Genomic DNA, 15673 nt, shown 5'->3' with positions numbered 1-15673 from the left:
ACTCAAGTATAAGTCAGATATGTATTGTCACCTCATCCCTGTCCTGCTATGCGTGGATCCCCGTCACTGTCCTGCTATGTGTGGCTACCCCCTTGGTGGTCCTGGTATGTGGCTCCCCGTCCTGTTCTGGTATGTGGCCACCCCGTTTGTACTGGGATTTGTGGCTCCCCCGGTCCTGTCCTTGTCCTAGTATGTGTGGCTCCCCCATCCTGTCCTGGTATGTGTGGCTCCCCCCATCCTGTCCTGCTATGTGTGGCTCCCGCCCGTCCTGTCCTGGTATGTGTGGCTCCCCCTGTTGTATACATGGCTCCCCCGGTCCCACATGGCTCACCCCCCATCCCATCATTGCATGGCTCACACCAACCTCCGTCCTACTCACCCTCCTCGCGCCATTGCTGCATCTCCTTTGCTGAGCAGTCATGTTGTACCGCTCATTAATGTTATGTATATGCGCTCCACGCCCATGGGAGTGGAGACGCGTGCATATTCATTACCTTAATGAGCAGTACCACGTGACTGCTCAGCACAGGAAGAGCTGCCGGCGCCAGGACTGAGATGCAGGGACGGAGATGCAGCGACGGCACGCGGAGGGTGAATATGATGTCTTCTGTTAGCCGGCTCCTGCCGCTGCTCCCCCACCGACTTTCTGGACAATGACTCATGCATAAGCCGAGGGGGGCATTTTCAGCACAAAAAAATGTGCTGAAAATCTGGGCTTATACACAAGTATATATGATACTCACCTACTGTCACCTTCTCCAGGATCCAGTGTCGCCCTGCTCCTCAGTGATGTCTGTACTCTTCAGACTCTCGGGATGCCTCTATGCTCCATGCGTGAACCGGAAGTCTCTTTTACAATGACGCACCATAGGCAGTAGGTGAGTATATTAACACATACACACTACACTAAATGCACATATACACAGATTTTGTAAAAAAAAAAAAAAGTCTTCATGGGAGAGCTTCTTTAAGTGCTTCCACTACTTTTGATAAAATGACACCAATTTCAGACTAAAAGATCTGAATCTTAGAACACATTCATATAAGATTACATAAATCCGCAAAAAGTAGTATGACACCTAAGACAGTAATTGTGCAATATTTTGCACATACTGCACAGTTTGGAGACTTAAGTAGCTTTTATGTACAATATAGAGTTGAATCATTTTATTACTTGACTGCCATAGGAGACTCAAGTGCTTTCCACCAAAGCTCATCCATTAGCATAGGAAATAAACTCTGAATGTGTGAGATTTTGATCCATGAAATTGGATCTTCTTTTTTAGTATACATTCAGTCCACAAATAAACAAGAACACATGAATCTCACCGGAGACAATAATGAGTACATGTATTCTACTGGTAAAAAACCCAGAACATATATGTGAAACATGGACGAATCATTTGGTTAGCCGAACAAATAATTTTAACCATTAAACTAGCACAATCATCAAAAACCGAATGGTGTGAAATACTGGAGCAATAAACGGTATCCAAAAAACAGACTCACCAAATGAATCTCCCCAGCGTGTCAGTGCTGAGAAGCTTACTAACATCTCTGTAGGCCTCAGGTTATCAACACATAAGAAATAGGTTCCTCTATCTCGATCATCTGTTGTCTGTGTAGTTAAAAAATAAAATTAAAACATTTGCCGAACTCCTAAATGATCCAAGACTAAGTAAGATGCAGGTCACCATAATAGTTATCTTTAATGACTTATTTATGTTTTGCAATTTGGCCAAACAAGTCAGGAATTATTTCACAGACTCCTCATCATCTGTTATCAATGTAGACATCTGAAGGTGTTAAATACAAAGCTGAAATGACATGAGCATTTGCAACAGTCAAGCGCCGATTCCATCCTAAATAATTCATTGTATGAAGGTTTACTGTTGACATAAGAGACAAGAGGCACGAGGGTGAAAAAGTTTGACAAAGTCTCAGGAGCAGCACTGTTTTCGCTGTCACTTTGTCCTCTCTTCCTGCCCTTCATCACTTGCAATCAATAATTTAAGCTATTTAGTTATTTATAGCCCTTTCACGCTATACTATTGTATTCACTCAACAGATGGAGAAGAAGGTTTTCATAGACAACTTTCTACTTAAGGAAGTCTTGTGCCACTTACATTGTAATAACATTTTGTAAAGAGATGTTAAGTTCATGCAATTTATAGAAAATGTCAAATTAATTCTATTATACATCCAAACATCTCGGGAGGTGAACCAATCTAATAATGCAAATCTTTATAATGAGTTCAAAGCCAAGAGAATTGACCAGGAAAGTGGGTTAGAAAGATCTGTTAAATGGAAGACTAAATATAACGAGGTTAACAAGGTGTACTCAGCTTGTCATCCGTTTCATTCTAGGATTAGTAATTGCTCGCCCATTAAAGACTTCATTTTGTTAGGCTGATCCATCAATTGTAACACGAAGAATATTTATGAGAAAACCCGATTGTTTGATGTAAGATCTTTCCACATAGGTTTAATTAGAATCACCTCACTCACTTCATTCATTCTACAAATCTATAATGCAGAAGCAGAAGAGGCTCGAAAAACAACTGGATCAGAATAATTCCGGCTATATGATCATGAAATCAACAGAATCTTAAAGGGGTTGTCCAGTCTTAAACTACAAATCTGCAGTCACTCTACGTGACTTCAGACTTGTGAATCCTCACAATGCGTGCACTGTGTGCTGTGAGGATTCTCCGATGCCGGCATCTGTACATACTTAATCAGTAGATTAAAAGTTTTGGAGGTCCCCATGCACATTAAACATTCAGCTGATGTTTGGCTAATGTGCACAGGGGGCCTTAAATTTAAAGAAGAATTAAAGGGAATCGGTCACGAGGTTGTTGTTACCGCATCTAATGTTCGTGAAGAGACACTAATTCCAGGGATATGTCACTTACTTTACTGGGTGCTATATTTTTTATTTAAAACTATTTTACAGTGGGTACGGAAAGTATTCAGACCCCTTTGAATTTTTCACTCTTTGTTTCATTACAGCCATTTGGTAAATTTAAAAAAAAGTTCATTTTTTTCTCATTAATGTACACTCTGCACCCTATATTGACTGAAAAAAACAGAAATGTAGACATTTTTGCAAATTTAATAAAAAAGAAAAACTGAAATATCACATGGTCATAAGTATTCAGACCCTTTGCTCAGACACTCATATTTAAGTCACATGCTGTCCATTACCTTGTGATCCACCTTGAGATGGTTCTACTCCTTCATTGGAGTCCAGCTGTGTTTAAGTAAACTGATAGGACTTGATTTGGAAAGGCACACATCTGTCTATATAAGACCTCACAGCTCACAGTGCATGTCAGACCAAATGAGAATCATGAGGTCAAAGGAACTGGCCAAGGAGCTCAGAGACAGAATTGTGGCAAGGCACAGATCTGGCCTAGGTTACAACAGAATTTCTGCCGTACTAAAGGTTCCTAAGAGCACAGTGGCCTCCATACTCCTTAAATGGAAGAAGTTTGGGACAACCAGAAGTCTTCCTAGACCTGGCCGTCCAGCCAAACTGAGCAATCATGGGAGAAGAGTCTTGGTGAGAGAGATATAGAAGAACCCCAAGATCACTGTGGCTGAACTCCAGAGATGTAGTAGGGAGATGGGAGAAAGTTCCACAAAGTCAACTATCACTGCAGTCCTCCACCAGTCGGGCCTTTATGGCTGAGTGGCCCGATGGAAGCCTCTCCTCAGTGCAGGACATATGAAAGCCTGCATAAGGTTTGCTAAAAAAGACATGAAGGACTCCCAGACTATCTAATATATAATTGCCTAGAATACTACTTCCTGCAATTTGTGCCAACTTCCGTGGCTTTGTCCGGAGATAATGTCCGGAGATAATGTCCGGAGCTAATGTCCGGAGATAATGTCCGGAGCTAATGTCCGGAGCTAATGTCCGGAGATAAGTGACGTCACCAGTGTCCTACACCCAGGCAGAGCACAGGGGCCCCAGGCAGCATATGGGGCCCCAGGCAGAGCACAGGGGCCCCAGGCAGAGCACAGGGGCCCCAGGCAGCATATGGGGCCCCAGGCAGAGCACAGTGGTCCCAGGCAGAGCACAGGGGCCCCAGGCAGCCTATGGGGCCCCAGGCAGAGCACAGTGGCCCCAGGCAGAGCACAGGGGCCCCAGGCAGCATATGGGGCCCCAGGCAGAGCACAGGGGCCCCAGGCAGCATATGGGGCCCCAGGCAGAGCACAGTGGCCCCATGCAGAGCACAGGGGCCCCAGGCAGAACATGGGGCCCCAGGCAGAGCACAGGGGCCCCAGGCAGAGCACAGGGGCCCCAGGCAGAGCACAGGGGCCCCAGGCAGCATATGGGGCCCCAGGCAGAGCACAGGGGCCCCAGGCAGAGCACAGGGGCCCCAGGCAGCATATGGGGCCCCAGGCAGAGCACAGGGGCCCCAGGCAGCATATGGGGCCCCAGGCAGAGCACAGTGGCCCCAGGCAGAGCACAGGGGCCCCAGGCAGAACATGGGGCCCCAGGCAGAGCACAGGGGCCCCAGGCAGCATATGGGGCCCCAGGCAGAGCACAGGGGCCCCAGACAGCATATGGGGCCCCAGGCAGAGCACAGTGGCCCCAGGCAGCATATGGGGCCCCAGGCAGAGCACAGTGGCCCCAGGCAGAGCACAGGGGCCCCAGGCAGCATATGGGGCCCCAGGCAGAGCACAGTGGTCCCAGGCAGAGCACAGGGGCCCCAGGCAGTTTATGGGGTCCCAGGCAGAGCACAGTGGCCCCAGGCAGAACATGGGGCCCCAGGCAGAGCACAGTGGCCCCAGGCAGAGCACAGGGGCCCCAGGCAGAACATGGGGCCCCAGGCAGAGCACAGGGGCCCCAGGCAGAGCACAGGGGCCCCAGGCAGCATATGGGGCCCCAGGCAGAGCACAGGTGCCCCAGGCAGCATATGGGGCCCCAGGCAGAGCACAGTGGCCCCAGGCAGAGCACAGGGGCCCCAGGCAGAACATGGGGCCCCAGGCAGAGCACAGGGGCCCCAGGCAGAGCACAGGGGCCCCAGGCAGAGCACAGGGGCCCCAGGCAGCATATGGGGCCCCAGGCAGATCACAGGGGCCCCAGGCAGCATATGGGGCCCCAGGCAGAGCACAGTGGCCCCAGGCAGAGCACAGGGGCCCCAGGCAGCATATGGGGCCCCAGGCAGAGCACAGTGGCCCCAGGCAGAGCACAGGGGCCCCAGGCAGAACATGGGGCCCCAGGCAGAGCACAGGGTCCCCAGGCAGAGCACAGGGGCCCCAGGCAGCATATGGGGCCCCAGGCAGAGCACAGTGGTCCCAGGTAGAGCACAGGGGCCCCAGGCAGCCTATGGGGCCCCAGGCAGAGCACAGGGGCCCCAGGCAGCATATGGGGCCCCAGGCAGAGCACAGGGGCCCCAGGCAGCATATGGGGCCCCAGGCAGAGCACAGTGGCCCCAGGCAGAGCACAGGGGCCCCAGGCAGAACATGGGGCCCCAGGCAGAGCACAGGGGCCCCAGGTAGCATATGGGGCCCCAGGCAGAGCACAGGGGCCCCAGGCAGCATATGGGGCCCCAGGCAGAGCACAGCGATATTTTGGACCACTGTGCGGTGTTTCAGATCCCCTGTGTGATGTCTGGGGCCCTGTTCTTAAGTATATTAAAGATTAAAGTAACGTATATTAAAGTATATTATAGATCAAATTTGACACGTTTATGAGCACCATTGAGTGATATACTCAAGAATGACATAATTTTTCAACATTTTATGGTTTCAAACTGTAAACACTCAGAGTTTTTTTTACTTCAACCAGAAAACCTTAACGGTTCATAAAAAACTTGACTGTTCACGATATGATAAAAGTCATAGTATTCTGAATCTTTAACTTATAAAGATACCTTTACATGGGGTGATTATTGGTTCCAGAGAGGCTTTCGGCCGATAATCGTACACATGGCTGGTGACAGGACAATACAATATAAACGTTCAAAGGTAAACACTGATAACATTAAAATCTAATATATAATTGCCTAGAATACTACTTCCGGCAATTTGTGCCAACTTCCGTGGCTTTGTCCGGAGATAATGTCCGGAGATAAGTGACGTCACCAGCGTCCTACACCCGCTCAGAGTGGACAAAGATATATGCCTTCGTGGTGCGCGGCACTTTTCTGATTGGTTGCCGCCTGCCGCGAGCGACCAATCAGAAATGTGCCGTACTGTCAAGAATTGTCAAGAGCTGGTGAGTGCAGCCATTTTTTGTTCTTTCTTACTATTATTTATTAATTGTATTATTCTTACATTTGAATAAATAAAGTATATATGGATTCTAGACTCCCGATTCTTTAGAATCGGGCTGCCATCTAGTGAGAAATAAGATTCTCTAGTCTGATGAGATGAAGATAGACCTTTTTGGTGATAATTCTAAGCGGTATGTGTGGAGAAAGCAAGGCACTGCTCATCACCTGCCGGATACAATCCCAACAGTGAAACATGGTGGTGGCAGCATCATGCTATGAGGGTGTTTTTCAGCTGCAGGGACAGGACAACCAGTTGTCATTGAAGAAAACAACATAAATGCAGCCAAGTACAGAGATATCCTGGATAAAAACCTCTCCCAGAGTGCTCGGGTCCTCAGACTTGGCCGAAGGTTCACCTTCCAACAAGACAATGACCCTAAGCAAACAGCTAAAATAACAAAGGAGTGGCTTCAGGACACCTCTGTGATCATTCTTGACTGGCCCAGCCAGAGCCCTGACCTAAACCCAATTGAGCATCTCTGGAGAGACCTGAAAATGGCTGTCCACCAACGTTCACCATCCCACCTGACGGAACTGGAGAGGATCTGCAAGGAAGAATGGCAGAGAATCCCCAAATCCAGGTGTGAAAAACTTGTTGCATCATTCCCAAGAAGACTAATGGCTGTACTAGCTCAAAAGGGTGCTTCTACTCAATACTGAGCAAAGGGTCTGAATACTTATGACCATGTGATATTTCAGTTTTTCTTTTTTATTAAATTTGCAAAAATTTCTACATTTCAGTTTTTTTCAGTCAAGATGGGGTGCAGAGTGTGCATTAAATTGAAAAAAAAATGAACTTTTTTGAATTTACCAAATGGCTGCAATGAAACAAAGAGTGAAAAATGTAAAGGGGTCTGAATACTTTCGTACCCACTGTATTTGCGGAAAATCTACCAGTTCTCTGAATGCTGAGCCCTGTATAACCCCGCCCCAACCGCTGATTGGCAGCTGTCTGTTCACAATCGGCCTAGGCAGAAATCAGCGAATCAGTAGCGAAGGCATGGTTGGACTAAATGAAATCAGGTTTACTAGAGCTGTAGTGATAATTTCCTGCTGATAAAACAGTGATATTATAAAAACTTAAGTAAGCAGCTCAGTAAGTGACACATCACAGGAATTAGGGTCTCTGTCCCTACATTCTGGGATTCTCAAATTAGATGGCAAAAACCTGGTGACAGATTCCCTTTAAATTGTATGAAGCTAAAAAGAGTTGTACCTGGCAAATCTAGGATTAGCTAAAACAATCAGAAATACAGACCTTTAACTTGAAATCTGCTTTCTGATATGTATACGGATATGTACTTGGTTTGTGGAAGATATACAATGTCCTGCAAATCAACATAGAGAAGTGTGTCATTAGATTCTCACTGAAATTGTTAGTGTCTACATAAATGTTACCATTTAATGGCTCTTCAATTAGCCAAAATGGCCAATAAATGCGAGCCCAGTAATTGACCAGCATTTGCGTTGTGAAAAGAAATAAAGTATATTTAAAAAAAAACACTATTAGGATAGACCTGAATAATAATAATAATAATAATAATAATAATAATAATACAATAGGGATATATTAGATGGGTAGTCTCTTTTTTGGTCATTTCCTTTTTAAAAGGCCTTTTTATTTATACCATTTTGGCTTAAAGCGCTTGTCCCATTTTAAACATTTTTAACCCATAGGCTCAGTGAGTGATATACTGTATAAAATAACAAACCGAGATTTACTTACCTTCCCAGCATCCAGGGTTCAGTCTTCGCCACTGTCCTGGTATTGTTGACAAGCTGCAGCAGTGAAGAATCACTGAGATCAGTGGGTCAGTCAATGTAGACGACAAGAGCAGCTCAGCTCAAGGATTGACTGCAGCCTATGAATAAACACTAGAGCAGTGGAAGAGATTCAGTGCTGGACCCAAGAAGGTTAATAAAGCTCAGCTTATACGTCGCTGGACCTATGGGTTAAAAATATTTCAAGTAGGACAACCCTTATAACGGGGAGGATGATCTGTCCCCCATGATTAAGGGCTGTATTGACAAATGACTTATATAGTTTAGCAATAATGATTGTTGTGTGGAGTGATCTCCCACCACATGGCTTTGCAACTATAGTTTAGTTTCTAGCATAGCTGAGCTGTTGCTCCCACTGCAGTCCAGCCCATGCTGTGCTGGTTAGCAATGTAAATATGGTGGAAAAAAGACAAGACTAAAGGCCCCGTCTCACTAAGCGATTTACCAACGATCACGACCAGCGATATGACCTGGCCGTGATCGTTGGTAAGTCGCTGTGTGGTCGCTGGGGAGCTGTCACACAGACAGCTCTCTCCAGCGACCAACGATCAGGGGAACGACTTCGGCATCGTTGAAACTGTCTTCAACGATGCCGAAGTCCCCCTGCAGCACCCGGGTAACCAGGGTAAACATCGGGTTACTAAGCGCAGGGCCGCGCTTAGTAACCCGATGTTTACCCTGGTTACCAGCGTAAATGTAAAAAAAAACAAACAGTACATACTCGCCTTTCGGTGTCCAGGTCCCTTGCCGTCTGCTTCCTGCTCTGGCTGAGATCCGGCCGTACAGTGAGAGCAGAGCGCAGCGGTGACGTCACTGCTGTGCTCTCACTTCTCACTGTACGGCCGGGAGTCAGTGAGAGCAGGAAGCAGACGGCAAGGGACCTGACGGACATCAGAAGGCGAGTATGTACTGTTTGTTTTTTTTTACATTTACGCTGGTAACCAGGGTAAACATCGGGTTACTAAGCGCGGCCCTGCGCTTAGTAACCCGATGTTTACCCTGGTTACCAGTGAAGACATCGCTGGATCGGTGTCACACACACCGATTCAGCAATGTCAGCGGGGCCTCAACGACCAAAAAAAGGTCCAGGCCATTCCGACACGACCAGCGATCTCGCAGCAGGGGCCTGATCGCTGGTACGTGTCACACATAGCGAGATCGCTATGGAGGTCGCTGTTGCGTCACAAAACTTGTGACTCAGCAGCGATCTCGCTAGCGATCTCGCTATGTGAGACGGGGCCTTAAATCAAGGTAAAATAAAAGTAGTATGGGTATGTGCACATGACCCCCATTTTCAGGCGGATTCTGCCTGTAACTCATCTTAAAAAGCACTACACAAAAGAACACCCAAAACTACTAGTTATGCATAACCTTCATGTTTTGTAACTTCTTTTAACCGCTTCAGGCTTTGAAAGCTGAAATAAAAAGCCCTGACTTTTTTTCAGGTGACTTCTGTTTGGAAACTGACACTATCTTATACAATACATGAAATAAAAAGACCAAGCAAGAGATGTCAAAGATGCTTCAAAATGCACATTTCTTCAGTATTTTACTGAAGCATCTTTTGCTTAAAAATTATGTGGGTACGCCAGCGTCTAAAAGACGCCGTGTTCCTATACCCTACAAGCTTCAATTTAGGCATTGTAGGGGTTGTACTCACTCAGGTGCAGAGGGTGGCAATCAGGAGGTACGATCCTTTAAGGCTAAGTGCACACGTCGCAGAATTTCCGCGGCAGTTCTGCAACTCCTGCCGCGGGTATATCGCATGCGGAATTGGCATGCATATTCCCGCTAAACACTAGCGTTTTTCAAGCGTAATTAGCTTGCAGAATGCTAGTGTTTTCCAAGTGATCTGCAGCGTTGCTTGGAAAACTGATTGACAGGTTGGTCACACTTGTCAAACATAGTGTTTGACAAGTGTGACCAACTTTTTACTATTGATCCTGACTATGCAGCATCAATAGTAAAAGATATAATGTTAAAAATAATTTAAAAAAATTAAAAAAATGGTTATACTCACCTTCTGATGGCCCCCGATCTCCTCAGCGGCTTCCGTTCCTATAAATGCTTTGTGTGCAGGACCTGCGATGACGTCACGGTCACGTCATCGCAGGTCCTTCACACACAGCATTCCTGGGAACGGAAGCGGTAGCGTGCACCGCTGAGAGGCGGGAAGACTCCGGAGAAATCAGAAGGTGAGTATATCAATATTTTTTATTTTAATTATTTTTTTTTAACAATTATATGGTGCCCAGTCCGTGGAGGAAAGTCTCCTCTCCTCCACCCTGGGTACCAACCGCACATGATCTGCTTACTTCCCGCATGGTGGGCATAGCCCCATGCGGGAAGTAAGCAGATCAATGCATTCCTAAGTGTGCGGAATCCCCGCGATTCCGCAAATTTAATGAACATGCTGCGTTTTTTTCTGGAATGCGATTCCGCTCAGGAAAACAACTCAGCATGTGCACAAAAAATGCAGATTGCATTCTATTAAATAGGATGCTTAATGTATGCGTTTTTTTTGTGGTTTTATAGCGAAAAACCGCAAAAAAACGCGAAGAATCTGCTACGTGTGCACACAGCCTAAAAGTTCACAGGGTTTATTGCTTCACAAACCCACAACACAAAACAGAGAAACAAATAGTAGCCTTAAGCTCAGGCAAAAAAAAGAATAAGTGTACAATACTTCAGGCTCAGTCCTGGAGCCTCAACACACACTGGAGGCTTCCGCCTCCCCACATACAGGTCCTCTGTTAAGCAGTAGCCTATATTATATAGCTATAACCACACCCAGGAACCTATCACATGATTAGTCACATGGTTGTGACATCACCGAAGGTCCTCAAACACACATAGAGGTATGGTGATCTCTCTACCCAGGGGTGAGGTATATGGCTAGCCAGACCCTCCCATCTCTCACAGCTGCCTGTAACCTGGACCCAAGTGTACTAAACGATCCCTTAGTGCTTATGTGCATTAAAGAAAACACTCCGGGTTACATCACAGAGACAAGCCATCTCTGTGACACATACCTCCCGTCAATTATACGACCCTTAGCCACGCTACATACCTCCCTCCTCTGCCTAAAGCTGTGGGGCTTGGCACTTTCCCCCACTAGACAAGAGATTCTTGAGAGGGCACCAGCATTACCATGTAGCTTCCTGCCCTATGTTCTACATGGAAGCTGAAATCCTGCAGGGCTAAGAACCAACGGGTGACCCTAGCATTTCTACCCTTCGTTTCCCTCATCCTTCTGAGTGGGGCATGGTCGGATATCAATCTAAACTTACGTCCCAGTAGATAGTACCTTAACGTGTGCACCGCCCACTTTATGGCCAAGCACTCCTTCTCTACGACTGAGTAATTCCTTTCACATGAAGATAACATCCTATTCAGGTAAAGAACAGGATGCTCCTCCCCATGTATCTCCTGGGAAAGGACTGCTCTTACCCCAGCATCAGTGGCATCTGTCTGAAGAATAAACTCTTTCTTATAGTCCAGGGCCATGAGAACGGGTTGCTTACACAGAGCTCCTTTCATTTCTTGGAAGGCTGACTCTGTCTCTTCGGACCATGCAACCATTACTGATTTTGTCCCCTTTAGAAGATCGGTCAGTGGCGCAGCCACCAAGGCGAAGTTTGGGATGAACTTCCTGTAATAACCCATGATCCCCAGGATGGCTCTAACTTGCTTTTTAGAGAGTGGTCTTGGCCATGAATTGCCTCCACTCTACTGATTTGGGGTTTTATTTCGCCACGACCCACTACATATCCCAGGTACTTGGCTTCTTCTTTACCCAAGGCACACTTCTTCGGGTTTATTGTAAGCCCCGCCTACCTTAGAGCATCAAACACTGCTTGGACCTTTTCCAGATGACTCTCCCAGTCCAGACCAAGATGACGATATCATCCAGGTACGCAGCAGCGTATGGCTTATGAGGTGCAAGGATTCTATGCATAGCCCTCTGGAAGGTTGCCAGAGCTCCCTGCAGGCCAAATGGCATCTGGACTTACTGGAAGCATCTGTCTGGTGTAGAAAACGCAGTCTTCTCCTTGGTTTCCTGTGCCATGGGGATCTGCCAATACCCCTTCGCCAAATCCAAGGTAGTTATGTACCTGGCGGGCCCAAGTCTTTCAATGAGCTCATCAACGCGTGGCATGGGATATGCGTTGAACTTGGAGACCTCATTCAGCTTCCGATAGTCATTGCAGAACCTCCATTCACCATCAGGTTTTGGGACCAGGACAATCGGGCTTGACCAGTGACCCCAAGCTTCAACAAACGCTCCACCTCTTTGTAAATTATTTCTCGATGGGCCTCAGGAGTTCAATAAGGCTTCACATTCACCCACACATGTGGCTCTGTCAGGACATCGTGCTCTACGACCTTCGTGCACCCCGGCAACTCTGGAAACAGGTCCCTATTTTTCTGGAGTAAATCCCGGCACAGCTGTTTCTGGGCCTTCGATAGCGTCTCTGCTATAGTAACCCCTCCAACCTCACCTTCTGGATTGCCCAGCAAGCACGGAGTTACCGCTGGCTCTCTATCTTGCCATGGCTTGATGAGGTTGACATGTTAAACTTGGATTGGTTTCCGTCGTCCTGGTTGGTGAATCTTATAGTTTATGTGGCACCCCAGGGTCCTGGTCATCACATTAGCATTGCTTTCCTCACGGGGAGAGTGATGTTACTCTTGAAGGCAAGAAGGGATAACTGTAACCAGGTACCACAAGCATGCAACACATTCACACTCCAGGTCACCAGGGGGAGCTTTTGATCCTATTTACTAGGTGACTCCCCATATAAATATATCTGGTAGTCTGTAGGGAGAGTTAGTTAGTTCTTGCCAGGAACCAGACTGGATCAGTCTGAGGCAGAGGAGGGTTTACGGAGCTGTGTAGCCGCAGTGCAGCAGTTCCTGGAAAGAGATCTACAGAAAGCCGAATTGATTGCAGAGAGCGTGCAGGAGAGCAAAGCACCGGAGAGGATACCAGGGGGAGACCAGCCCTGAGCAGGCTGCCTCCTTCTGAGGCACAGAGACCGGAAGCCGGAACACTGAGGATCATAAGGCTCTCCACGACTTAGATCAGAGAACGACAGGACAGCTGAACTCCATGTTCCCTATCCGCCTTAGTACCCAGGGGGCACGGTGACACCCTTAGAGGCTGGGGTGTGCTAAAGTCCCTATAAACCGCCTCAAGTCACCAGTCATGATGGTTGTGTCCTATCCTATATGGGGGACAGAGAGAGAACACCTGTGAGGACCTTATGTGAAGCCATAGGCAGTAAGGGACTACAACACCACAGCGCTAGAGGAAGGCTTTGATTTCCACCTGGATAAGGGAACTCCTAACTTGCCTCCAAGCCGGCCAGACCCTGCCTGCCCTGTGATCTGGTGCCCTGGACTGTAGCTGCCTGAAGTCGACAGTAAAGAAGGTAAAGAGACTGCAACCTTGTGTCCTCGTTCTTTACTGCACCATCCGCCATCTTCCATCTACACACCGGGAGCCCTGGGGATATATCACCTGTGGGAAGGTATACATCTAGCTGCCATAACATGACCCCAGAGGACCCCTTAAAGCAGCATCGGTCCCCATAGACCGAATACCACAGGTGGCTTCACGAACAAAAACTTTATTCAATTTAAAGACCTTCCCCTTTTACATGGGCGCCCAGGGCCATGGACCGGATCACCACCGTGACATCCCCCTGTGAACAGCAGGACCCGGTACCGAGTACCCCACGGCCCTGGTGGGCAACCCATTTACCTCACCAAGCTTCTCCACCACCTCATATGACCCTTGCCTTTTGGCCAAGAACTTGCTCTCCACCGTCGAACTAGCACAAGAACTAGGTCTCCTGGATTGAACTGCCTCACTCTTGCTGACCGGTTGTAGACCCTGTCCTGAGCTTCTTGTGCCTGGCGGAGGTGTTCTTTCATGATGGGCATCACCTTTGCAATACTTTGCTGCATCAGTGCCACATGCTCAATGACGCTTCTGTGGGGCATGACTTCGGCTTCCCAGGTTTCCTTGGCTATATCCAGGAGACCTCGCCGATGTCGGCCATACAGAAGCTCGAATAGCAAGAACCCCGTGGAGGCCTGTTGAACTTCACGGATCTAAAACAGCTGATACGGTAAGAGACAGTCCCGGTCTCTACCGTCTTTCTCTATGGCTTTTCTTAGCATGCTCTTCAGCATCTTGTTAAACCCTCAACAAGGCCATCTGACTGAGGATAGTACACTGAAGTCCTCAACTGGGAGATTTTCAGGACTTTGCACAACTCCCTCATCACCTTGCTCATAAAAGGTGTCCCCTGGTCGGTCAGGATCTCCTTTGGCAAACCTGTCCGGAAAAACACATGGACAAACTCGCGGGTTATACTCTTCGTGGAAAAATTTCTCAGGGGAATTGCCTCAGGATAGAGTCTGGCATAGTCCAGGATGACTAATACATACTGATGGCCCTGGGCTGATTTCACTAGGGGACCGACCAAGTCCATGGCAATTCTCTCGAATGTGATCTCAATAATGGGCAATGGCACAAGGGGGCTCCGGAAATGAGGGGTGGGGGCAGTTAACTGAGATGTAGGGCAGGACCTGCAATAGTTCACTATTTCCCGGTGACACCCAGGTCAATAGAACCTCTGCACAACCCGTTCCTGTGTTTTTGCCACCCCCAGGTGTCAGCCTAAGATGTGTAAATGGGCCATGTCCAAAACTTTCTGTCTATAGGGACCTGGCACTATCAATTGCTCTACCAACTCCTCCCTTATTTTTGTGACCCGGTACAACAACTCCCCACTCACCATAAAATAGGGAAATCTTGTGTCCGCCCCCGGCTCCTGTGCAACCCCATTAATGATGATGACATTGTTAAAGGTTTCCCTCAAAGTTGGGTCCCTATGTTGGGCAGTCCCAAAATTCTCACTGACAACCCCTAACTCTGGAATGTCAGATACAGAGGACACTTTCTCCTCATCCCCTACTAAGACACCAAAAGGAAACCGGTTTGCCGCTGGGTGTGGCGATACATTATTACGGTTCATTGGTTGCCTACTCTTGCTAGCGACCTCAGAACCCTTTCCCCACAGATCCCAAAACAAACAGAAATCTTGGCCTATGATTATAGGGTGCAATAAGTCCCGAATGACACCGAATTCATGGGACTCAGTGCCATGCACAATTTCAATGTCCATTCTGGCCATAGAGTAGTCTTTTGCATCACCATGTATGCATCGAATGCCAACCTTCTTCCCCGGGAGTGGGTTGAGAGGAAAAGTAGCCCTCACAAGGGTCACTAAGCTGCTGGAGTCTAGCAGCGCTGTTACTGCTCGACCATTCACCTTCAAGGGACACACTTGAGGCCCCTCGTTGGGTGGAAAGTTCACACTGCAGGCTGGATATGCATAGTATGAACTACGACGTCCCATGCTGCAGTCCATCTGCTCGATGGTCTAGAGACAACAGGCAGCTATATGTCCTGGCCTGAGGCACCTCCAGCAAATAACATCCCGTAGGGACCTTGCGAACCACCTCCCCCGCCCCTTTTGACCTTGGACACCTCACCCCTTTTTGGGACTCTGCCCCCTGCTGGGACC

At 47.8% G+C, this 15673-nt stretch overlaps 1 protein-coding gene across 2 annotated transcripts in view; it reads right to left on the bottom strand.

Annotated features, from left to right (window-relative positions):
- Positions 1-15673, bottom strand: part of ADGB (androglobin) — a 509594-nt gene that overhangs the window by 257220 nt on the left and 236701 nt on the right. For both annotated transcript variants that reach the window (XM_077283074.1, XM_077283075.1), the window contains exons 16-17: positions 7549-7618; positions 1510-1618 (exon numbers count right to left, since the gene is read on the bottom strand). In XM_077283074.1, the coding sequence (XP_077139189.1) occupies positions 1510-1618; positions 7549-7618 (179 nt within the window). The remainder of the gene's footprint in view (positions 1-1509; positions 1619-7548; positions 7619-15673) is intronic.

The sequence above is a fragment of the Ranitomeya variabilis genome, chromosome 2, assembly GCF_051348905.1.
Source record: "Ranitomeya variabilis isolate aRanVar5 chromosome 2, aRanVar5.hap1, whole genome shotgun sequence".
In the NCBI taxonomy this organism is placed as follows: Eukaryota; Metazoa; Chordata; class Amphibia; order Anura; family Dendrobatidae; genus Ranitomeya; species Ranitomeya variabilis.
This window is presented reverse-complemented; position numbering and strand designations above follow the sequence as displayed.